At 38.5% G+C, this 26,826-nt stretch overlaps 1 protein-coding gene across 1 annotated transcript in view; it reads left to right on the top strand.

Annotated features, from left to right (window-relative positions):
* Positions 1-23,237, top strand: part of MICAL2 (microtubule associated monooxygenase, calponin and LIM domain containing 2) — a 112,206-nt gene extending 88,969 nt beyond the window's left edge. The window contains 8 exon segments of the mRNA XM_030560346.1: positions 326-535; positions 755-856; positions 5,183-5,314; positions 16,455-16,562; positions 17,010-17,093; positions 18,320-18,506; positions 20,200-20,288; positions 21,475-23,237. Coding sequence (XP_030416206.1) covers positions 326-535; positions 755-856; positions 5,183-5,314; positions 16,455-16,562; positions 17,010-17,093; positions 18,320-18,506; positions 20,200-20,288; positions 21,475-21,861 — 1,299 coding nt within the window. The 3' untranslated portion in view covers positions 21,862-23,237.
* The last annotated feature ends 3,589 nt before the right edge of the window (positions 23,238-26,826 follow it).

Below are 26,826 nucleotides of genomic sequence, written 5' to 3'. Positions count from 1 at the left end.
ATTACGCCCTGAGGGATCCCAACCCCCAGTTTGAGAACCCCTGTCTAGTCACACTATTTAGAATTACACATAGAGACTGAGAGATAGCTAGACTACAGGATGTGAAGACCTGCATGCGTTGTATGGTCCAAATATACTCCAGTGCATGAAAATATGTGTGAGTTTTATAGTAATGCAGTGTTTTAAAACATGGAAGAATACTACATTATATGAAATGCTTAGATATGTGCATGGCTATGATACACTGTTGTGTGTGCTGTCTTAGAACATGCGTGAGTTGCATGACAGTCCGAGAACAATTTTTTTCATTTGAAGTGTTTCCCAGTTTCAGGCAGTAACTAGTACTGAACATGTGGTCAGAGAACCAAAGCAATCTTTGCATGGTTCTGATCGTGTGGCCAGGGGATCAAGAATTATAGAAAAAACAGATATGCAGTCCAGGCTTTCAGAAACTCTTGCATCTACCTGTCCTGCTGCATTTGTGATTTCTGGAGTGCTTAAACGCCTTCAGCACGTGGAGGAAAAAATTAATCAGGTGACAAGCTATTTCATTTTAACTTCTGTCTCTCTCTTAACTGTGTTTATTCTGGTAATTCTTCTATGCACCTATATATACTGTACTTACATACTTCTGTTACATAGTTAAGACATAAATTGCCTTTCCCTGTACATATGAATTTCTGCCTTTCTTGTATGAACAGCTATCTAAAATCTGTCTCTCTGTTCTGTTTCCCTTCCTTGGCATTTACTACAGAAGAAAGCTCAGTCCGTAGCAAGTAGGGAATTTCATAAAAAGAACGTTAAAGAGAAAGCAGCTCATCTTGCCTCAATGTTTGGATACGTGGACTTACCAAAGGTGAATATTTTAGATTTGCAGCTGCAAAAACAATAGTCTAGAAGAAACCATATGTAGTTAGACGTTTGCAGCAACTTTATATTTTTCATTTCTTTTCATCTTGAGTGAAGCTAAAACAGTCAGGAGTTCAGATTCCAGTACATCATGCAGAATGACTTGTGTTGTTAAAGAAGGTAATTATGTTACGTATTTTTAGTGAAAACATGGAATACCAGATATTTAAAGTGTGAGAATATTAAGCATACCTGAAACATACTAGAAACAGCTCACTATAAAGGTGGTTTGATAATTCAAATGCTGGTAGCTTTAGAAATAGAAATGACCTTGACAAGGTGAATATTCAATCAGCTGATCAATGTGTTCACTGTGTAGGTTTGTTTTATCTTAAAAACTATTCCACTTCTTCTGTTGCTACTCATGGGTGTGGTTTCTGATCGAATGGCCAGGGGCAGTCAGGATATTGGTTCAGGTGGAGGTTTTGGGGTGACGATTTCCGTGACTCCTCACTGTCAGATGTACAGATAGGCCTGGGTTATGTTATCCTGTTGCAGACCAGTATCCCAGATTCTACTGAATCTCTTGCCCTCTCTCTGCACCACTGCAGTGAATGAATTTTATTTGGAAACTAGTAATGACCCTTCACTATGCTGAACAGAAAAGGAGCTGACTTAATAGAGGACGACTAGGAAATTGGGAGAAGGGGAAATTGTTGTTAAGACTTTTGTTGACTGATACGAAACAGAGATCAATATTTTCTCTTGAGAGGCAATGTAGATATTCTCTAAAGTAAGAAGTCAGTATATGTGTAACTCCATAAATCTCTATCAGAAATATTGGAAACTTTCTCCAATATGTTCATGAATTCCAATGTAACACTTTTTTTTCTTTGAAATTAAGTGGTACGGAGGAGATGGAAGTCAGTGATTCAGAAAAAATTGACTGCACCTCTAATCTACCATGAAGCAGAAAGATGCTATCTAATTGGCTCAGGTTTCAAAGTGGTAGCCGTATGAGTCTGTATCAGCAAAAATAACGAGGAGTACTTGTGGTACCTTAGAAACTAACAAATTTTTTGGGACAAAACGTTTCATGGGCTAAAACCAACTTCATCGGATGCATGCAGTGGAAAATACAGTAGGAAGAGAGATTATATGCAGAGAACATGGGAAAATGGGTGTTGCCATACCAACTCTAACGAGACTAATCAATTACAATTACAAGCCTGTATTAGCAGGAGAAAAAAACTTTTGTATGATAATCAGGATGGCCCATTTCAAACAGTTGACAAGAAGGTGTGAACAACAATAGAGGAAAAATTAGCGTGGGGAAATAGTTTTTACTTTTGTATAATGACCCATCGACTCCCAGTCTTTATTCAAGCCTAATTTAATGGTGTCCAGTTTGCAAATTAATTCCAGTTCTGCAGTTTCTCATTGGAGTGTGTTTTTGAAGTTGTTTTGTTGAAGAATTGTGACTTTTAGGTCTATAATTGAGTGATCAGGGAGGTTTAAGTGTTCTCCGACTGGTTTTTGAATGTTATAATTCTTGACATCTGATTTGTGTCTATTTATTCTCTTACGTAGAGTCTCTCGTTTGGCCAGTGTACATGGCAGAGGGGCATTGTTGGCATATGATGGCCAGAGCCGGCTCTAGGCACCAGCTCAGCAAGCAGGTGCTTGAGGTGGCCAAGGGGAAGGGGCGGCACATCAGGCTTTTCGGTGGCAGGTCCCTTGGTCCCTCTCGGAGGGAAGTACCTGCCGCCGAATGGCTGCAGAAGAAGAAAGCAGCGCTGTGGAGTTACCGCCGAATTGCCGCCAATCGCGATAGCGGCTTTTTTTCTTTTTTTCTTCCTCCCCACCACTTGGGGCGGCAAAAACCTTGGAGCTGGCCCTGATGATGGCATATATGACTTTGGTAGATGTGCAGGTGAACAAGCCTCTGACGGTGTGGATGATGTGATTAGGTCCAATGATGGTGTCCCTTGAATAGATATGTGGACAGAGTTGGCAACGGGCTTTGTTGCAAGGATAGGTTCCTGGATTCGTGTTTTTGTTGTGTGGTATGTAGTCACTGGTGAGTATTTGCTTCAGGTTGGGGGCTCTCTGTAAGCGAGGACTGGCCTGTCTCCCAAGATCTGTGAGAGTGAGGGATCCTCCTTCAGGATAGGTTGTAGATCCTTGATGATGTGCTGGAGAGGTTTTAGTTGGGGGCTGTAGGTGATGGCTAGTGGCGTTTTGTTAATTTCTTTGTTGGGCCTGTCCTGTAGTAGGTGACTTCTGGGTATTCTTCTGGCTCTGTCAATCTGTTTTTTTCACTTCAGCAGGTGGGTACTGAAGTTTTAAGAACGCTTGATAGAGATTTTGTAGGTGTTTGTCTCTGTCTGAGGGATTATAGGAAATGTGGTTGTATCTTAGATCTTGGCTGTAGACAATGGATCAGGTGATGTGGTCTGGATGAAAGCTGGAGGCGTGTATTTAAGTATAGCAGTCAGTAGGTTTCCGGTATAGGGTGGTGTTTATGTGACCGTTGCTTATTTGCACGGTAGTGTCCAGGAAGTGGATCTCTTGTTGACTGTTCCAGGCTGAGGTTGATGGTGAGATGGAAATTGTTGAAATCCTGGTGGAATTCCTCAAGGGCTTCTTTTCCATGGGTCCAGATGATGAAGATGTCATCAATGTAGCGCAAGTAGAGTAGATCCATTAGGGGATGAGAGCTGAGGAAGCGTTGTTTTAAATCAACCATAAAAGTGTTGGCATACTGTGGGGCCATAAGGGTACCAATAGCAGTGCCAATGACTTGATGGTGTAAATTGTCCCCAAATGTGAAATAGTTGTGGGTGAGGACAAAGTCGCAAAGTTCAGCCACCACGTTTGCCATGGCATTATCGAGGATGCTGTTCCTGACGGCTTGTAGTCCATCTTTGTGTGGAATGTTGGTGTCGAGGGCTCCTGCATCCATAGTGGCCAGGATGGTGTTTTCTGGAAGATCACCAATGGATTGTAGTTTCCTCAAAGTCAGTGATGTCTCGAAGTTCGCTAGGAGTGCTGGTAACATAGGACCTAAGGAGAGAGTCTACGTAGCCAGACTATCCTGCTGTCAGGGTGCCAATGCCTGAGATGATGGGACCTCCAGGATTTATTGGGTAGCAGCTAGAATACCCCTGGTTGGAGTTCTAGGGGTGTGTCTGTGCAGATTTGTTCCTGTGCTTTTTCAGGGAGTTTCTTGAGCAGATGGTGTAGTTTCTTTTGGAACCCTCAGTGGGATCAGAGGGTCATGGCCTGTAGAATGTGATGTTAATGCCACATTCTACAGGCCATTACACCCTGATCCCATTTTTTTCATGTTCTCTGTGTACATATAGCTTCCTACCGTACTTTCCACTGCATGCATCTGATGAAGTGGGTTTAGCCCATAAAAGCTTGTGCCCAAATAAATTTGTTAGTCTCTAAGGTGCCGCAAGTACTCCTAGTTTTTTTTTTGCTAATTGGCTCAGCAGATTTCACTTAACTGTAGCAAGTTGGAATGCACTTATCTGAGGATATATTCTGTTTGGCTAATGTTGTACCGAACTTTTGCATTTACTTCTAAGGTCAAATTTACTACCTCATCTTGTGACTTTTTTCAGCCAATTGTGACCCAATAGAAAAATAATTTCTGTTTATTCAATCACTTGTACTGACTTCAATTGTTCAGCACTTGTAGATATCAGATCATAATTAAATGTTATTAAATTCATACGGTTAAAATTAATAATGATCTCATAATCCCATCCATTCATATTGTCCACTTAAATATATTTTCAGTGTGGCACACACCAAATTGAGTGCAGATTCCATTAATCATAATAATAGGCCTTATTGATTATGTGTTAAGTGAAAATGTGCACTACGAAATTTTGTACATGCACAAGATCATACATCTATTGTGCGAAATGACTCTATTTCCTAATATATTAAAATAGTGGACTGAATTCTGTAAAACACTCCATAGTAATGAGAAACCTAAGTAATTGCAAAACACACTCTCTGAAGAGGTTAATCTACTAGACTGGTGCATTCCCTTGTAAGAGTTGCACAGATACTGTTCTCTGGAAGCTGCTTATTGTGTTCTGTTACTCTTCACTGTACTTTTTAATAATGTGTACCTTAACAAAGAGCCAAGTCATGTTTATTTGACCAGAGTAGCAGAGTTTCAGTTTTGAAGTAACTGTACTGTTACTACCTTCCTAACCTTTTCTTATGCATGGTTGTGCAATTCCATCATCCTAACACTTGTTAATGTGACTATCCTTTCTGATAATTTTTCCTCTATTTCTGCTCTATACAGAATAAACTACCTATTAAAGGCCTATCCTATTATCGGCCCCCAACTCCCTCTTGCCTTCCAGCCCATGATTCAGCTATTACTTCATCTTCATCATCTATTCACTCAGCTTCCCCTGCTGTTCAATCTAGCAAGGTATTCTATTAACAGATTTTCATGTAAAATCCATTCTTGCTCTAAAAACTGCAGAAGGATTGGCTCAGATTGACGGTCTTGGCTTTGCATGGAGAATCTGTGCGTACTGTGTTTCACATTGAATGCAGAGGTTTAAACTGCTCACTTTTTTTTTGTTTACTTCTGCATGTTTGTAAAAGGAAATTATAACAAAAAGTAATTCAGATTGAAAACTAAGAAGTAGGTCATACTTTTTGAGAATTTTAATCTTAGCAGTAGCTAATTTTAAATGTTTTTTTGTTTCCTTTTAATAATACTGCAAACTCTCTTTTGAGAATTAAATGCTTGAGCACGCATTTCCTCTATAAAAGCAGCTTTGATACATGAGAAATAGGCATAAAGTAACTGAAGGCAATTTGATCAATTAAAATCCAACAAATATAGAGTTCCCATTAATGATGAAGTAACACAAGCTTTGATCTGGCTAAGCTTAAAAAGGTTCAGCTTCCTTCTCCCCTACATGCAGAAACTATTTTAATTGAGGTATTTTCGGCCATCTCCTTTTGTAGGCCAGATCTTTGGGAAGGACCTACGTGTCCTTTCTCTCCTCCAGTGGTTATGGCAACAGCAGCACAGGTTGTCTTTCAAGCCTCAGAACAAATAAGCATATTGAACAGGATTGGAGTAAGAATAAGTGGGGAAGCCATAAAGTTCCTAGAAATGTTAAAGAGTAGCTGTGGGAACAAACACTGAGGCATCTGGAACCAGTAGGTGCTACCACCACATTTAAGAAGCGAGAGTTAGGGAAGGGTTGTTTATCAAAACCTAAAATTGTTTGCCATGTGTTTTGGAGGCTGAGAGATCATCTGCTCAAACTTTTCAACCCATCCTTCCTCAACCTAAGTCTCTGCTCACTATGAAAACAATCATTCTTTAAAAAAAAAACCCATTCATAAATTACCCATGAGCATGGTCAAAATCCAGCCCAGATAATTAATGGCTGAATGTGAAGATATTCAGGAGTATAAATTAGTTGTTTCAGTCAAATTCCTGGCAGATTTGTACCTATCTTACAGTTGACACTGGTTAGAACTTTGACTTACAGCCTCAGCAGAATGGGCAATGACTGAAAGGTCTGACCTGTGCTTGCAATCCTAGAGGCTGGTACTTCAGATCAGAGGCCAGGTGCTTAAACTTTCATGAACAATACTTTTAGTGGTTGGTGGTTGTGGGTTTTTTTTCTTTTTTTAGTTCTCTATTAAATACCTCCCATGAGCAGTTGTTTCAATTAAAGGTACTGTAATTGCTGTTTTAATTTTAAAATAAATATTTTGGTGAATTTAGCATTGTATCAAAAGAGTGGCTATAGCTTAAAGTTGTTGGCTCCTTAAATGGATTTTGTTATGTGATTTTCAGCATTACTGTAGGTTAGAATGTACTAACCTGATATAATGGTAGAACAAAAACATAATCCAGGGGTTGGCAACCTTTCAGAAGTGCTGTGCCAAGTCTTCATTTATTCACTCTAATTTAAGGTGTCGCGTGCCAGTAATACATTTTAATGTTTTTAGAAGGTCTCTTTCTCTAAGTCTATAATATATAACCAAAGTATGTTGCATGTAAAGTAAATAAGATTTTTAAAATGTTTAAGAAGCTTCATTTAAAATTAAATTAAAATGCAGAGCCCCCCAGACCGGTGGCCAGGACCCAGACAGTGTGAGTGCCCCTGAAAATCAGCTTGTGTTCCGCCTTTGGCATGCGTGCCATAGGTTGCCTACCCCTGACATAATCCATACTCGAAATATCTTTTCTGTTACCTGCACAAGACCTAGTGACTTTGTTAGAGCTTGGTAAATATTTGACATACTACTTAGGACTAGAAAGATCAAATTCAATATGTAAGCAAGTGCTTACACATTCTGCTGCTCAGTGCTCCACTCCATAGAAATATGAAGGAGCTAATAGGGACCAGCTTTGGGTTGAGGGGCAACCACTTCCCCTTCCCTCAGCAGCCTTTAGATATATGTGTGGTGCTTTTCACGCAAGGCTGGAGAGTGAGCCTGACCCACACTCACGTGGCAGCAGCCATTTCTGTCTTGTGGGGCTGGGTCCAACTTCCTGTTCTGGGTGCTGTGAGATGGTGCACGGAGTTGCATGTGACCCTATGCGACATGTCGTCGTTACTCCATTCACTCAAATTTGGCCTGGCCCTGCCCCCCTCATGACAGAAGGAAGATCAGGTGAAACCTGAATGGGACTGACCCCGTGCGCCAAGTTGCAATGCCTGGAGTGGCGAGCTGGGCCCAGCCCTGCAGACAGGAGCTGAGCTACAGCATGAGTGTGGAGCAGTCTCATTCTCCATCCCACTACCAATGACTCATCATGCCCCTTTTCTCCCCTCCAGTTGCAAATCCTTGCCCTGCCACTGGCAGTTTGCAGGCTTGGTTAATGAAACACTGTTTAAGTAGCGCATGTGGAGAAATGTCACGTGTTTACAATGGTGCATTGGGGATTTTTTTGCATATGTTTCACAATTAAAAAAAAAAAAGACTGAGCTTGTGAAATGTTTTGACCTCCTTTCTTGATTAGGGCCACCATGCTCACTTCTAAAGTAGATGCATTCATAAGGAAGCAGTTATGACTGAGCCTGTAATAATATTAGATTGTTGGGTTTTTTTCAAGAGATGGAGAACTTGTTTACAGAAGTGACCGTAAGTCTTTCTTGCTCTATTGCCGCTGAGTCCAAACCATTACTATTGGTATCCCACTCACTGAAGAAATATCATATAGCAATGAATTGTTTAACAATGATCTAATACATTTGATGATACTACTGTTACAGCTGATTGTTGTGTCCCCTACATATCTTCTCAGGTCACTTTAGTCTCCTAATACTACACATTATTTTGCTTGCCATTAATTGGCAGATCAGCTTAAGTTTTATTTTTCCTTTTTGAATCACAACTCCTCTTGATTATCCAGTTAATTTTCAAATAAAGTAATTTTCCCAAGGAGTAGACTACTGCTAAATTTACTGTAATATTAGCAAAGACCAAATGCCAACATTTACAAACTTGGGTCTCTATACTTGAAACAGTCTCCCAGTAAGACCACCCCTATTTTAAATCCTGTGTTTAAAAGCCCCTCCCCTTCCCCCCTCTGTCACCCAAAAATCCTTCCAGCCTTGATTTCCTTAGCAGTAATCTCTCCATGCCCTTCCTTACTTCAATTAACGTGTCCCGTATTTGGTCTGTTTTAGATGGCAAACTTTTTAGGGCAGGGAATGTATCTTGCTCTGTCTAGAAAGCGCTGTCTAAATTTCTGGCCTTATATAAACAAATTTTAATAATGTGTCAGGCACACAGTGCCTATTTTCGAGTACTTTGGATGCCATTTAACAATGTATTTGAACTTGCCGGATGTAACTATACACCACAAGTTGCCTGTGTCAGTGTTGTTACAACTGGATTTAAAGGGCTCAGGATTTGCATTGGTGATCAGTTCCGAATGGTGGCACTAGTAAAGCGCAGACTTCAATATGTGGACATACTCCAGGGCCAGAAAGCCAGTGGCGGGGAACCCTCATTCATGGCACTTCTGGAGTTTACTGTTATTCTACGGGGAAACAATGGAGAGTGTAAAAGTCTTTCTGAGCTTCCTGAGACTTCACAGCCTGCCCTGTAAGAATGCCAGCCTACTAACACCTCTGAGAATTTTTCATTTTGAAATACATACTGAACTGCTTGTGTTCTGACGTGATGATCCTACTACCAGTTGAATTCTGATTTCATATAATCGTAGGACTAAAAGGGACCTCGAGAGGTCTTCTAGTCCAGTCCCCTGCACTCATGGCAAGACTAAGTATTATCTAGACCATTCCTGACAGGTATTTGTCTAACATGGTCTTAAATCTCCAATGATGGAGATTCCACAACCTCTCTAGGCAATTTATTCCAGTGCTTAACCAGCCTGACAGTTAGGATGTTTTTCCTACTGTCTAACATAAACCTCCCTTGCTGCAACTTAAGCCCATTGTTTCTTGTCCTATCCTCAGAGGTTAAGAAGAACAGTATTTCTTCCTCCTCCTTGTAACAACATTTTACATACTTGAAAACTGTTATCATGTCCCCTCTGTTTTCTCTTTTCCAGACTAAACTAACTCATTTGCTTCCAAATTCTCTCATAGGTCATTTTCTAGGCCTTTAATCATTTTTGTCGCTTTTCTCTGGACTGTCTCCAGTTTGTCCACATCTTACCTGAAATGTGGCGCCCAGAACTGCACACAATACTCCAGTTGAGGCCTAATCAGTGCAGAGTATTGACTTCTCATGTCTTACTTACAACACTCCTGCTAATACACCCCAGAAGATGTTAGTTTTTCTTGCAACAGCGTTACACTGTTAACTCGTATTTAGTTTGTGGTCCACTAAAACTCTTGGATCCCTTTCCGCAGTACTGTTTTTCCTGGGTAGGCAATTACCATTTTGTATGTGTGCAACTGATTTGTTCCTTCCTAAATGGAGAACTTTGCATTTGTCTTTATTGAATTTCATCCTATTTACTTCAGACCATTTCTCCACTTTGTCCAGATCATTTTGAATTTTAATCCTATCCTCCAAAGCACTTGCAACCCCTCCCAGCTTGGTATTGTCCGCAAACTTGATAAGTGTACTGTCCATGCCATTATCTAAATCACTGATGAAGAAATTGAACAGAACCAGACTCAGAACTGATCCCTGCAGGACCCCACTAGTTATGCCTTTCTAGCGTGACTGTGAACCACTGATGATTACTCTCTAGGAGTGGTTTTCCAATCAGTTTTGCACCCACATTATAGTAGCTCGAACTAAGGTGCATTTTCCTAGTTTGTTTTTGATACTGTCTTGCATGACCTTCTCATAAGCTTTACTAAAATCACAATATACCAGGTCTGCTGCTTTTCCCCCCCACCACAAGGTTTGTTACATTGTCAAAGAAAGCTATCAGATTGGCTTGACATGATTTGTTTTTGACAAATCCATGCTGACTGTTACAGCATTACCCTTATGAGGCATTCATAATACATTGTAAGGGTGTTGACGTATTTACTCAAAATAGTGGCTGACGAGCTTTACATGTTGAAACCTATTTTTAAGCTTGACGCAAGGATACCTCTAGAAGGGAGGTTAAGGAAATGTAACATGCCTTCCTATTTCTTTTCAAAGGCATATTCCTTTAATTAAAGTGTCTAGGTATTGCATCTTATTAGGAATGGAAAAGAATTAATTTTTAAACTATGCCACAGGAGGTTAGTACAAATGAATGTTGAACACTCCTACTGCCCTGACTCTTCTGTGAAGAGTTCGGTGTGGTGGTCCACACTCTAAACAATAATCTCCGATGCAAATCAAGATGATCCAAAGTTTCGAATGACAGTGCTTGTCTAAGCTTTATGCTACCTAAACCCTAAAAGTCATACATACTATGAACATATTGCAATCAGTTGACTTTGTTATCTACAACACCTCAGATTAACTACTTCCCTTGAATCATGTGATTGGAATTACCAGCTGAAAATAAGGGTTGGGTGTTTCCTGCTCAGATAAACAATATCTAACAGTAGTAAATTTTTGCCAGGGCAGTCAGTCAAACATTTTTTTTAAAGAATAAGCAAGTGATTAAAAGCAGGACATTCGATGAGGAAAAGAGACAAAGTAACTCTAATGAGGAAGGATAAAGTCTGTATGCTCCTGGGGCAGTTTTCATGTTTTTCTTTGTGTTTTAAAAGTACTAGCACATCTGATTTCTGATTGCATTGGCAATATAAATAATATTATACAAAATTATGAAACCCAGGCTTCTCCCCCAAACCCCTTAGCTAATGAATTAATATTGGAGCAGTTAGCCAACCAGATAAATCTGCTGTAGAGCTTTGGCAATGTACCATTAATAATTATGTTAAAAAATCCTCATAGTTTTTTTACAAAATGTTCTTCTGAATTTGTATTTCCTTTTTTAGATATTTGCTTAGTGCCACCTTGCATGTTTCCCTATGAGAAACATAAGGAACCCTTTTTAGGAAACCTAGATACCCAACACCACTACTGTAGATACCGGGCTGGATTTAGGGAAGGCGGCCAACTGAGGTGCCGGGCTCAAGGTACTGTTTTTGTTGTAAGTGACAAAAAGGAAAAATAGAATGTCTGACAGGGATAAATCATGCATTCAAACTGTGAAGCAAAGTCATGAAATGGACTACAAATGCAATACAAAATAAGGTATTCAAAAATTTAACAAATGGGTGAGGGGGTGCCAAAGACATTCTTCGCCTGGGGCACCATTTGGTGTAGGGCTGGCTCTCTGTAGACATATTTGTCATGTGCAGCAGTATGTCATGTAGAGCAATAACTATGGCCATGATCATACAAAGACTTAAGCATGTTTGGGACTTTATTAGTAGTCACAAGGGGATTATGTGCATGAGCCAAGTTATACTTAAGTATTTGTAGGTTCAGAATAAATGATCAGTATCAGGCAAGCAAGGTGCAGCACAGCAGTGTAACTAATTTAAGCTGTATGAAAGCTGGCAGACTTCCATCTACTAAAGGATCATCTTTCTGGTATACAAATGTGGGGCCAGATTCTCTCCTGTAGTTGATAACTGCTCAGCAAAGGAAACTGGAGGGGGACATCGCTGAACTGCTTGCAGCTCCCTATTTCTGAGGGGCTGCCTGTGCTGAATCCAGCCCCAATGAGGTTTAGAGCAGCAAAGGAACTGCTTTAAGTTATGACATGGGCCTAGAGCCTTGAGTGAACACTACATCAGTGAAGATAGGTATAACAGAGCATGACTCTGCCAGGCACCTCCTCTCCCCCCCCAACACCTGCCCTCTCTCAGTTGACGCACACGCTGTATTGGAGAGGAAGATGGAGAGACAGCTGGCACAGTAGTTTGCTGTGGCATCTTTTACACCAAGAGGGAGTTTTCCTACACCAGGGGAGTTTACTGCTGACGAGTTGAAGCCAGAATCTGGCCCTTTTGTGTGACTTGAAGGGCCAGACTTTATTTGATAGTCTAAACTGTGCTGTTCAGCTAGCATACTTGGAAACTGAATCTCTTTGTGCTGCCTTACTTTCTATGGATAACCAATCCCATTTTGTCTTGTATTTTGAGTTTGCAGTCATGATACATATAAACTTGATTACCATCATCATCGAATCTGCTCAGAGTTGGAAAACTCTGCTAAGAACTATCGGTCATTGATATCAGATTTGGAAGGAAAAAGAGTCGAAGGATGGGATGGCCTAGTAACTGCTTTTTCAAAACCTGTTATCAAGCCAGTAGCTATGGAGGAAGAGTTCAGTTGATTCCTCTTAAATGTAGTTCCAACACTGTTGCCTACACAATTTCTTCTGTATTCATTTAGCTAGGTCTGGGATCAACAATTTAAGAGTAATGTTTTCTCCTACTTTTGCTATTTAAAAAAAAATGTCTAAAGTCATTGTTTATGGAGAGTGCAATATTGAAGTATTTGCAGACTGACCTTTTTTATTCATCTGCAGTACATGTACAGCATGGATAGCACCAATACACTGGAGGGACCATGGAATAAGATTTAGATCAGTCTTCAATCCCATTGAGTTCTTACTCTACTTGCTCAGACTTCGGACAAGATTACTGTTTAGTGTCTTTTGTATTTGTGGTTTCTATGATGTGGACATGTGTTCATGGGATATTAGACAATCAAGATGATAATTTTATATAGACCACTGAACAGCCATCATATGAAAATGTTACTCTGTGATTTGAGGATGGGAATGCTTATGGAGTGGGTCATTTGGTCACCACCAACTTGAATTGAAGTCACTTTTTGTTTTACACTGAATTTGCATTTGTTTTCGTAATGAGTACATTTGCTTTTAATATTGCATTTAATAATAGGCATAGGTGTGCAATTTTGCTAGCTCTTGTTTTGGTTGTTTTAATGTCAGCACTGTTTGTTTTAATGGGTGGAGAAGAGAAGCCAAACAAGGAATATAGGTTAGCTTCAATAGTATTTTGCCCCTCCTTCAAATAGTCATCTAGTTATGTGTAGCTTTGTTTGTTTAAATTATTACATGACTATTTAACAAGATGAAGCTGAAACTTCCTGCTTCAGTTGATGTCTCAGTGAGCTCTTTACCTCTTTATTCAGGAAGCCATAGTGCAATAAGTAAATTGCTGCTTAAATTTGCAGAAATGTAGAGTTTTGGGAGAAAAGTTGTGGTTTTAAAAATCTAATGAAAGAGACTTTCACCTTCAGTGAAAAGTAACATAACTATTAATGCTAAGATCTGATTTAATATGCAATCTTGTACATAAGAATTACACTACTTGGGCCCAGCGAGGTGATGGATGTACATATTTTACAGCAGTTACTCCCATTTTAAAAAAACCAGAGGTTATTTGGCGTTGTCTGTATAGCGAACATGCTGTTCATCTTTTATCTACTAGCCAAAAGTGCATATCATTTGATTAACATTCAAGACACCTTGGTGGCCATATGTTGCTGGACATTTCAGAGGTTCTGATGTGCACTTGAATTTTTTAAAATTTCATAAACAATCTCCTTTATGCTCCTTTCACCCCACCCCAAAGTAGCCAAAGTGACTTGTCATTACTGAGGCAGAATATTTGTAAGAATTATCATGGATTCCATGGATGTTTATGTTCACCTTTTTGGTTTTTCTTTTAAATATCTTTTTGATGTTTTGGGGCTTTCCCATTTGAGAGAGTGGATGTGATGGGAACGGCTGATTATGTCACATCCAAGAACTTGGGACCTGTTTTGTTGAAACCTGTGCTGCATGGGGGATTAGCAGGGAGCAGAGATGCTCGTTGCTGAGGCTAGTAGTTTGAGGTTGCGGAATGGATTCTATGCTTTCTCTAGTTCGGGTGGGAAAAATCCTAGCCTAGCTTTAGTAGCAAGTTAAGAGACTCGCGGTTCCCCTATTCTACTACTGCCTTTGTAGAGGCTTAGGATATGTCTACACTACAGCTTATGTCTGCATAACTTATGTCACTCGGGGGTGAATAAACCACCCCCTTGAGCAACTCATGAGCTTCTGCCGCCAACATGGCTTCTGCCTTTCACGAAGGTAGTTTTATTATGCCACGCTGTATGAGTAAACATGCCCTGGGACTAGAAAGCAGTAGTAATTCTCTCCCACCTACCCTTCTGTTCTGCTGCTGTGGAGAGGCTGGATCGTCAGTCAGTGGGATAAATGCTAATGGGTCAATATTTAAATACTCACTCAAATGCTTTTAAATAGCTTTCATTGTGAAATACAAGCTACTTGGGTTTAAGAGAATGCAATACATGACTTTCAGGGCTTCTAATTTTCAGTTTGTGACCATTGCCTTTTTTGACAACCAGACTGATTTTACACGCCCTTTATTGTAACAAATCATTAGCCCTAGTCATTAAGTTTAAACACCAGTAGTCCCATCAAAATCAATGCTCACATGGTTTGAGTTAAGCACATTTTGTTATCTGGAACAGATCCAGAGTGCCTGTACTTTGCAGGGTCAAGCACTTTCGGAATCAAATGTCATGCTCTTAGTTGTATGTCTTCCTCATGATTAATTTCTTCAGTGCCTTTCTCCTCCTATGAAGTACTGAATTTTTCCATAAGATTTCCATTGTAAATTGTGCATTAATAGAGACTCAGTCTAAATTAAAAAATAAATAAAATTGAGAGCACAGAAGATTAATACAGGCTAATCCCTGGGGAATTGTAATTCAGTAGACAAAAGGTTTTCAGAGGAAATAAAGCTCAAGCAGTCGATACATTATTACCAGAACGGAGTAGCTTCTTCCCTAAGCCATAGCTTCTTGTGTGGTATCACTCAATAGCTGCCTCAGCTTAGGCTAAAGTGAATATTGTTGGTTTAAGCAGAGACTGGAAATTCTGTAATAATAATGACTTCAGAGCAGATGCAATACATTTTTTTTGCTTTGAGAATATTGTTCTGAAGAACTGTGGCTAACAAAGGTTGTCTGATGTAAGCATGGGACTGGATGGTTCTTGCAGTCCAGCTCATTTTACAAATATCATTAAGAATAATCTAACCACCATGGTGCAAATGGTGGAATTAAGCAGATGCCAACCTCTTTCCTTTCTAATAATTTATTTAATGTATCCTCATAAAATACCAATAGACGCTAGTTCTTTGCGATGATGTTGTAGCCATGTGGGTCCCAGGATATATGAGAGGGAAGGTAGGTGAGGTAATATCTTTTATTGGACCAACTTCTGTAGCTGGTCCAACAAGAGAGATTACCTGACCTGCCTCGTGCCTCTAATATATGGGAGTGTCAGTTCTGTGCATTTTATTTTAATTTAATTTAATTTATAACTGATGCAATATTCTTAGAAATATTTTGTCATAACTAAGAACTATTAGGAGCAGACGAAGGTATAATCTCCCATTACTAGATTCTAACCTACATTTCCTCACTTAGTCTTCGTTATCTTGTGTTAATCCATAAATTTATATTGTTCATATGAATTTATGCTTTTGCTGCAGTGGTCTCTTTTGGCATTACCTTCAGGGTGGTGGTGGGGTTTTTGATTTTTTTGGGAGGCGAGGGGGGGTTGTTAAATTTATATTAAGCAGTTGGTTCCAAGCCTCTCAAATTTGTTTCTAATATCAAAATCATAAGATAAGAGTGGTTAGGCAGGAAAATAATGAATAGTTTGTCAATTTTAACTGAATATTTTCTTACAGAGCTTCCTGTGAACTTCTGTGGAATGTGTTATGAAGCTCTGGGATTGATGAATCTTCATTATGAAGTTGTAGTTTCCATTCCTCTCATCCTCTTTGGAATATGTACATTTTAGAAATTGAGCATCATATTAAGGAGAAAAAATTTACTTAAAATAAAAAAGAGCACATTCCTTTTGTTTGTAGATCAGGGGTCGGCGTGCCATAGGTTGCCTACCCCTGTTATAGATAATGCATGGCAATACCCACATTGTGCTAGACTTTCTTCTTTCTCATTTCTAGCCTGTTTTTATCACTGCTTGCATTTGTGTATGTGTTTTCAAATAAGTTTTTGTGTCCTTTTCTCATACGGTCCTTTTCTCAGAAATAATGAAAACTTTCTTCTATTCTTCATCTTCTCCCTTTGTTGGTTAGATGACTGTAGGAAAGGTGTCACGTGGAATAGGGGTTGTGGCTGAAGTCCTTGTCAATCTCTATGTTAATGACCACAGGCCCAAGCCACAGTTTTCCTCCCCAGAACTGGTAAGGCTAAACCCACAAAGAATCAAATATTTTCATTTTATGAGTAACATTTCCAGGATCCCAACAATCCAATTTAGGATTCTAGAATTGGATCAATTCTGGTCCTTAAGCATTCTGGAATTTTTCTCCTTTTTCTTTTCTCCAAGAACTAGGTGCTTATTATCAAAAGATATGCATGCATGGGTATATTCTGTAAATGTCAGAGATCAGGGCTTCTGTTATATTTTATTACTTGCCTCTGCATCTTAAAATCTTGGGCGTGTTTACTAAGTGTAATTGCTAGTGCAACTAATAAGTAAAGACAGTTGTTAATCAGAGCTGGTTTCTGAAGGAAGTTTTTATTAAAGTGCATGTTTGTATAGTTACACTCCACATATGTATGTTGAATAATTTGTTTCCTTTTGAAGAAAGCAGTTCTAAACTATGATGATATTGTGTTGAATTCAGAACCAGTCATTGGACACAGCTACGTCTTTCCCCACTTCCTATTCCACTTCTCCCACTTGTGCTTCTATTGTTCAGGGTTGTCAGGTATTGAAAGGCAAAGTGAGGCGGTGCTGTCGTAGTGCTCAGTTATTAGCAAGTACTAATATGCAGTTGTCTCAGCTTAGCAATAGTTCATCACTGTCCGTACTCCATTAACATAGTATTTGCGACTGGCTTTTTTCACTCATATGCTTGCATACTTTGGAAATTTTGTGTATAGAAATAATCTGTTTTGGCAAATGAGATGGAGGGGGCAAATGTTGACTGGAACTTGCACACAAAAACTGCACAGCGAGACGGGAAGCATAAGATGGAAGTGCAGTGTGCCTTGGTTGTGGTTAACACCGAAAAGTGAGGTACAGCAAAACGATGGTCTCTGATAGGGATCTGGCGGTTAGGTGGTATAGTCTGCATGTTGTTTGTATGTATCTTGTCAAAGCCCCAACCTCCTCCTCTCCATGCAGATTACTTCTTCTCATGTAAGATGTAGGGTACAGTTCTGCATGGGCCCATAGCTAGGTAGAATAAGGATATCCAATAGAGGTTGCTTTTGCAGACACAAGGATCCATCAGTAATAAACCTTGGGGAAATAAAGAATGTCATTAACATTTTAAAAAAGATTTCAGTAGTTAATACCATATTTTAAAACCAAAATTTCTAGTGTATTCCAAATATACCTTGGGAAGAAGCAATGTAAAAACACGTACAGGCAATCGAAGGACAAAAATACCAACCTCAAAACAGTTAGGTAAGAATAAATGTGTTTTCAAATACTAGCAGAGCATTTCATACTCTGGCATATGTCTCTGCTTTGCAGGTGCAAACATCTGCCTAAGCTCTAATACTTATGCTAACATTTGCATTTGAGCCAGCAAGCCGTAGTTTAACAAATGGGTGTTGGGGTGAATATTACCTTGTACCTGCATAAGTACAAAAGTAAGTGTGTGTGTGTGTGTGTGTGCACATAAATGCACACACACAATCTTGTGTGGAGGCTGGGTACAGGCCCAGCTGAAACTTTGTCCCTTAAAAGTCTTAGTAAAGTGAGTATTTTCAAGTGTTGTGTAAACATAAAGTATCCTATTAAATGAGTACAAAGAGGAGACAGCAGAAAAGTTGACAGCAGCTATTCATATTAAGTATGTGTGTGAAAACTGCATGAGATATTTAATAAAGCAGCAATGTAGTAGATGAAGTATATGTGTGTACTGTAGTTGATTGGCAACACAATACTTTACCTATGTTTTAATCTTTTACTTATCTTTAACAGGGATCTCTGCGAAAAGAATTTCCTCAGACTATAGGTGGCAGTGACATCTGTTATTTCTGCAAGAAACGGGTATATGTCATGGAGCGTCTGAGTGCAGAAGGCCACTTCTTTCATAGGGAATGCTTTAAGTGTAATGTATGTTCTACAACGCTCCGCCTAGGAATCTATGCTTTTGATGTAGAAGAAGGTAATATAGTAACTATTTATTTAAGATTTTTTTTTTTTAATGTATGCATCTTAAAGCTTGAACAGAGCAGAAAAATGTAGAGGCCAGGTAGCTCAGTCAGGAGATGTACATGACCCATTAATAAATTCTGCCCATGCTGATCTTTCACAATTTATATTCCCACTGCAATTGCAGTCCCAACCCTTTCAGTTAAGCCTAATTATGACTGACCTCATGGTAGTTCTGTTTAAATGAAGAAATGTTTGCTGGAAACTTGGTTGAGAGATCAAACACGTGTCACTTCTCTGATTGTGGGTTGAAGTAAAGACAAAAAGGGGTGTTTTCCTGCACTGAGTATCAGAGGAGTAGCTGTGTTAGTCTGGATCTGTAAAAGCAGCAAAGAATCCTGTGGCACCTTATAGACTAACAGACGTTTTGGAGCATGAGCTTTCATGGGTGAATAACCACTTCGTCAGATGCTTCCTGCATTGACCTTCACTTGCCAAAGTAATACTCCAGCCTCCTGATCATCCACCTCCCCCAGTTTATAAAAACATTTTCCTTATTCAACATACAGTGAGAGAGTGAGGCAGAATTAACAGCAGTTTTGAAACAAATAAGAAAAAATGTGGATTTTTTTTCCATCCCCAAAGAGTCTGTAGCTCAGCAGTTGTAAGCAGCAACTTTAGCAAACTGCTGGTACAATCTATTCTAGTACTCTCCAGACTATAAGGGTGTTGGGATCCACAACTGGCCTCCATGTCTGACCTCTGTTTCTAGAAGGGATATATTAAAGTACGAGAATGTCCCCTTTCCTTCCCAAAATGTTGACAATAGGGTCTGAACTTCGGTGACTGTACCAGTGCATCACAGTATACAGAGACTTAGAGTAGAACCACAAAAGAACTTTGCCTCCTAAAGTGCCAGTTAGGCACCTAAATCCAACATTTAGGCACCACTGAGCCTCGAAACCCCTACTCCACTGCCACCTTAACCCTGTAGGCACCTAATGTTCCTGAGCACCTAAATTCCCATCATTAAAGTCCCTGCTTGGGTGTGTGGCAGATAGTAATGCCCCACTTACCACTTTCAAGTCTGTTGTAGGATACTCTCCCAGGATGCGTGAGACCCAGGTTCGATACCTCTCTGCCTGATATGAAGAAGGGATTTGAATTTGAGTCTCTCATCTCTCAGGAAAGTGTCCTAACTACAGGCCTCTAGGGTATTTTGGGGCCTAGCTCTTTCAATCTCTCATGTAAAACTGTTCCACTCTAAATATTCACTGGGCCAGAGTCAAAGTGAGAAGACTTTCTAGTCCAGGGGCTAGGGCACTCAGTAGGGAAGAGGGTAGACCCAAGTTTCAGTTCTCCTGCTTCAGTGACTGTTTCTTTGTACACAGTGGAATAGATTCAACAGGTTAACTGGTTAGCATCTGAAATTGGGTTGTACTTCTAGGATCTCAAAGCATTTTACTGACGTTAAACGTGTGATAGAAACGTGAGGTGGGGTAATACCTCCTGTGTGTGAACCAGTACACAGAAAGCAACTTGTTCAGGGTCATTCAGTGTGTCAGTGGCAAATCTGGGAATAGAACAGAAGTCCCAATTCCTCTTGCTGTCCTCTGACCACTAGACTTTCTGCTTCAGTCGTCTTACATTGGCTTGTTTTTAGTCCTTGGACCTACTGGCTAAATTTAATGTAATTTCTTTTACAGGTAAATTTTACTGCAAACCTCATTTTATACACTGTAAAACAAGCAATAAGCACAGGAAGAGACGATCTACATTAAAAACGCAAGAGAAAGTATGTATTGATTATACTTCTAATGCAATAAATGTTGAGGCAGTTTTGTGGGGTTTGGTTGCTTTCCCACCCTCACTCTCCCACACACACCAGAAAAATGGGGAAAAGTACCCTGAAGTAATGCTAACCTTTTATTCTTTTGCATTTGTCATATTTATGGTTTGAGAATCAATTACTATCAGCTAACATTGTGAAAGTGAGCTCGAACTCGATAAGGTAAGGCTGAAGTTGACATCAATCAGAAGTGGAACCTTAGTTGATGTTTGTGTCTCAGTGATCACAGAAAGTTAGTCACTCTTACAAATACTTGCCTGTGCTATGCCAATGCTGTGTGTGTCATTCTCATAGACTAAAGCAAACTGCAGAACAAATTATATTCTACAAATTAAGATAATACAAATAAAAACAAAGATTGTATGAAGATAAAATATTTGAGTCTTGGATTGCACGGTTGTGTATTTAGATAGGGGTGGTGGGAATTTGTGGAACTACATTACATAATTCACCTGTAAGTGTCAGACACAAGAATATATAGTATTGTGCCAACAGTGTGAGTAAATAGCCACTGGAACAACTTCCCATCACTGGTGATTTTTAAATAAAGATTGGGTGTATTTTCTAAAAGAGATGTTCTAGCAATTATTTGGGGAAAGTTCTATGGCCTGTGTTATTCAGGAGATCAGACTAGATGATCATAGACTAGATCAGTGGCTCTCAACCTTTCCAGACTACTGTACCCCTTTCAGGAGTCTGATTTGTCTTGTGTACTCCCCACTTAAAAACTACTTGCTTACAAAATCAGACATAAAAATACGAAAGTGTCACGGCACACTAGTACTGAAACTTTGCTTACTTTCTCATTTATCCTATAATTATAAAATCATTATAATATAAATGTAAATTTCAGTGTATAATATATAGAGCAGTATAAACAAGGCATTGTATGACATTTTAGTTTGTACTGACTTCACTAGTGCTTTTTATGTAGCCTGTTGTAAAACTAGGCAGATATCTAAGCAAGTTGATGTACCCCTGGAAGACCTCTGCATACCCCCAGGGGTTTGCGTACCCTTGCTTGAGAACCACTGGACTAGATAGTGCCTTCTTGCCATGGAATCTATTAATCCTTGTAAAGACATTTATATCTCAGCCCTTGTGCAATTATTTTTAATTTTCGTTTTTTAAGGTGGAAACAGAAATGTGGATGCAAGAGGAACCCAAGCACCCAGAAACCACCACAGAAAGTATTACTTCTACTGTTAGCAGTCCAGAGGACAGGCCCCCAGGTATCATGACTTCCTTCTTTAGGAAAACTCTAAGCTGGCCCCTTAGGGTGACGAGGGATCTGCTTGACATTCCAAGACGCCTGTCTAACTGGATGCATGGTTTTCTGCACGCTACCAATCTTCATTTGAGGGACAATGCATACAACTATACCTATTTGTATGAACTCTTGAGCCTTGGTGTGCCATTCCTGTGTGCGCTGCTAGAGGTACTTACTCATATGTACCGGGAAGCAGAGCTATCACTTGAAAACATGCTTGAATGGGTGAAAAAGTTCTTTAGGGTTTAAATTCTTAAGTGTCTTGCTAATTTGTGCCTTTCAGATTTCCAAAATTAACAGCCTTGCAATATGTTTATAAACATTTCAATTTAATACGTGCTTTAAGTGAACAAAGAGCTCACTTCGACAGACTAAGTGCAATCAAAACACACTAAATTTAAAACATGTACTGTACAAGAAAGGCATCATGAAGTTCAGTGTCCAGATGCATTTCCAGAACATGGGGACTAAATGAAGGATATTTTATAAACATTTCTGCAGGGGTGGGTTTCTGGCTGTGAACAACCGTGTTTCTGGGTTTACATTTTATAATGCTTTTTTTAAAGACCAAGAAAGACCATGTTCTTTCAGACATTTCAGGGTAGTAGTGACAAGTGACTGGGTTTTGAAACCTGAATATGGCACATCCCTTTTCTCTTGCTTTGATCTTTTGCTCTGGGAACAAGGTTTACTACTTGCATGGAGATGTTTTGAAGAGGAAAAAAAAAAAGCTTTTTACTGTACCTAATGCACCTACTTCTAGCCATGCCTTTTAAAATTTATTACTCATGGTATCCTTTGTTAATACTAGGTATTTTCTGTAATACTAGTTTAATTAAACCTGAAATAAATTTGAAGTGCAAATCTTAGATGAGTGGACGATTAATTGAAATGGTCAGATCTAAGAAACATAGTGTAGATAGCTGCTATTTATTCCCAGAATTAAGAGTTTTTTCTCATTTGGGGGCTGATCCAAAGGGGAGTTGAATACCCACAGCTCTAGCTGAAGTCAGTTGGAATTGTAGGTGCTGAAAATGACTTTGGATCGAGCCCTTAGCTTGCAATATATTGCACTCAGATTTCTAAAAAGCCATATTTGGGTAAAATAGAAGTACTTACAAATAATGTGGGGTTTTTTTTAAACTGATGATTTTCTGTTAGATGTTTTATTTCAATATAACATGCTAATGGGAGAAAATCAAAATAGTTATAAAGTTGCATCATCTCTGAAGAGAGGTTTTTGTGGTGGATCTCGGTATGAGATACCTTAACCTAAAAGCTTCTCTAGAATGTATAGCGCTGCCTGATGACAATTAGTCATGAACAATTCCCCAGACTCTTAACTATTGTCTAGACTCCTTTTAGCTAATTAAGGTGCTTAAAGCTGTATTTGATGGAGAAACACATGGACAGATCTCCAAAAAATTAAAAGCATCTGTAGCCTTTTTTCTAATAAAAAGGTATTAATGTAAGCCACAGAAAACATGTTGCCAGCAGTTGGTAGAAAACAAACAGGAGGGGCCATTAAACAATGACCATAGGTAGGTTGATTTTAATATCAATATTGCAAAAGACCAAATGGAAGCTTCTATGTTTGTTTGGCAGTAAAAAGAATGTCTTTTTTTTTTTTTTTTTAAACAAAAAACAAAACTAGCCTGGTGGTTTAATAGAAACAGATTTTCCTCCAGATAATTTTATCTTTATTTTAAAAAGTACAGAGAATGAAACCATGTACAATTTTCAATGAGAAGGCATTTCAGAATTTTTTCAGGGGGATGAGGAAGATATTTGCAAAGGCTTATACAAAGAACTTGTATGGTTTTCAAGTACAGCATGCCATTTGCAGTGACTTGCCACTAATGCTCAAACGTACTCCAGTGAGAATTTGCTAGACTTTTGACAGGAGACAGTGACCGTAACAGTAATATGGTAAGCAGCTATAGAGATGTAGAAAAATGTTTTTGTACTGCTTGAGTATTTTGAATACTGGACTCCTCTTTAGTAAAAATTTAATTAAAAAAAAAAAAAGAAAAAACCCATAATGTTGTTTACCATGTTACTCCAGCAATCCTAAAGAATGTTAAGAAACACATTTTTTGATTTTATTTAACATGTTTTGATTCAGAGTGTTGGACCTTCAGACGCTAAAACAGTCCAATGGAATACTTTTCCCCTAAGATTTCTCCACCAATGTTTGTCACTTGTTCTGAATTTTAGCAACCTGGGTATAATGGTAGTCTACGTGAATAACTGTATAGTAAGAAGCTTGAAAACCTGTGATGTACCATGAATTTTCCGAAAATGAACCTTATTAGTAGAAAGTGAGACACAGAAGTTAAGTGTAGGTTTTATATAGATTAATTAAAAAAACACATTCAGGGCATATTCATGATTATAAAGTTCATAATCATAAAAATATGAAATTGTATATTTAATGGCATTTCAGAATCATTAGTATCGCTGAAAATGTCACACTGGTATCTATATAATTAATCCATGCATGTTTTATCCTTAGCCTTAAAATTCTACCAGTAAGGTTCATAACTGTTCATCTTTATAAATTAATGAAGAAAGCCATCACTCATAAATTAATAAGGGAGTTTAATTTTGGTTGATTTTTCTACTTTTGTTTTTTTTTTGCCTAGTAATCTGTGAATAACACCTATAGCCAAACTAAGGGTCTTCTTTCTTTTCTTTTCTTTTCTTTTCTTTTCTTTTCTTTTCTTTTCTTTTCTTTTCTTTTCTTTTCTTTTCTTTTCTTTTCTTTTCTTTTCTTTTCTTTTCTTTTCTTTTCTTTTCTTTTCTTTTCTTTCTTTTTTCCGAAATCCTGTGTTGCTTTTAGTTCATTTCAACATTCCAGTTCTACGTCCACTCATTGGCTGAAACATTTCTGTTGTAAGGTGATTGTTCTGCTTGCCAGTTTCAGAATATTGTAACTAACCTCTAATATTGTTTGACAACATTTTGGAGCAAATTATGTGTGTCTGGTATATTAATGGATGAAAGCTTTAGCATGATTATTTTTTTTAACCAACTGCACAGCGCACAATGCAAGAAAAGATCATTTCTTATGTTTCTATAAAGAACATTTCTTTCTTTCCTCCCCTGCATGTACATCTTTTTCTCATGTTTTTAAATGTTAGGCAACTCCATTGTTTCTCAAATACTAGTTAAATAAAACCCTCCTTCTTTCAAAGTATTATATCTTAACTAATTCAGAACCAGAGCATGAAGAATCTTACAGATCTTCTGTGTCTTGTTTAAGTGGGGATAGTACTGCTTACCAGTTTCATAAAGCACTTTTTAGCTATCTGGATGAAACGCTGCTATATAAATGTGAATCATTTTTCCTCAATATTCAGGGAGGAAAAAAAAGTTGAAGTTTCTGATAAAGCAAAAATCCATATTCAGAGCAATAAAAATTCCTATACGAGAGGGAGGGAAAAAAACCCCAAAGTTCCACAGGCAGTTTAATAAAAATGGAGGTGCTCTTTTATGTTTAAGGCAATTTGATCTCTAATAAACAATCAGAGTTCTGTAATTAGAATGTTTGATTCCAATTGTTTTCACTAATAACAGTTTTAACTATGCCCCATTAGCAACTTTGGGGGTTGTTTTATTAACTGATAATAGATTTGTCTTGGTGCATGAGAATTTACTTTTATTTCCTATGAAGGGCTTGTGGGATTTTTTTTAAAAGCTAAGTATATTTGAATAAAATGATAATCTAAAAAGAGAGATTACTACAAATGAGAACCTATGTGCCAATCCTGCAAATGGATCCATTAGCATGGAACCCTGCATTCTTATATCTTCTAATTGAAATCACTGGGACAGTGGTCCATGTTGTGAATCCAGTTGCACATGCAGGAGCTTAGGGAATTAATCTGAAACTCTTTGAACAAAACATTATGGAGTTTGTAAACATCCCCTGGCGAAGGATTTATCCTGTATGTCTAACTGTAGAATGAAGGAGGACTATAGGATCAGGTGTGCAAACTCATTATCTTGCTGACCTGTGTGTATATAGTGCTAAAATAATTGAGCGTGCTGATATTGTTAAACTGTTTAGGAGAATTAAAAATATTTTTAAAATTAAAAACAACCTGCCCCCCCAGCTAGCTGCATGGCGTTGACCCATCACTTCCTGCACCACAAGGCTAGAACACAAGTATGGATTTTTATAATTTCAGGGTGTGTGGGGGGGGTTGTTTGTTTTTTGTTTTTTGGGTTTTTTTTTTTTTCAAACTATGCATGCTTCATTAAATAAGGTTAATGAAGGACTGGTCTCTCTTTTCAAATCACTTGCCATTGCCATGTTTCTTTACCTTCTGTTGCAGAGTCTTCATTTCTTTAAAGAATGCCATCAAGGATTCTGTCCCTCTCCTCCTAAATCTTTGGCTTTCTTTTTGCTTCATGATCTTGCAAATTTTTTATTAAATAGTTATTTAAAAATTCTGTATTTAAATTGTCACATGGAAATTCTGTATTTTGCACACTGTGAGAGGAGTTTAGCTTTATTTATGGCATTTGCTGTAAACAAAAATAAATGTTGGTTTTTAAAGCTCACTGTTTTCCACTCTTCCTTTTAAAAAAAAAAATTATTTTCCAAAGATACTGTCTTGGGAGTCTGATGTTCAAATTCCCACTAGAAATTGGCACCTGTTGTGTACCTCGCTGTATAGCTGCAACAGGACTTGGAATATTGCTGGACTGTGACATTTTAGAGCATCACACATGCTGTTTAGGGAGACTCAGGACTTTTGCTAGCATCTTTTGATACATGTCTATTGTAAATACTGTAGACTGCATAACTGCCAGCCGTAGAAATTAAAATGTGTTCAGATTAAAATCCATAAAGTAACTTTCTTATGAGTCTTATGTAAAAAGTGCTGTTGCATTCTAATGTGCTTTATTGAGCAGCTGTCCAAATCTAGAACATGGGGAAACATGGAATTAATGATGCTGATTGAACATATTTTGCCACTACATTTATATGCAGACTTTACTCTATACCTGGAATTTCTTAATACAAGGCATAATTTATATTTGGGGGGATGCCTGTTAGTTTATTCACAGAGCTTAGCTGAAATAGGTTAGAGTCAGCCTTTTACTGAAGAACCTTTTACATCTGGAAAGGGAAAGCACAATATATTTTGCTATAATATTATTTGGATTATCTACAGAACAGCTCTTGCGAACTGAATAGCAAAT

Source organism: Gopherus evgoodei, chromosome 4 (genome assembly GCF_007399415.2).
Source record: "Gopherus evgoodei ecotype Sinaloan lineage chromosome 4, rGopEvg1_v1.p, whole genome shotgun sequence".
Classification (NCBI taxonomy): domain Eukaryota; kingdom Metazoa; phylum Chordata; order Testudines; family Testudinidae; genus Gopherus; species Gopherus evgoodei.
The sequence above is the reverse complement of the archived record's forward strand: the minus strand, read 5'-3'. Positions and strand labels throughout refer to the sequence as shown.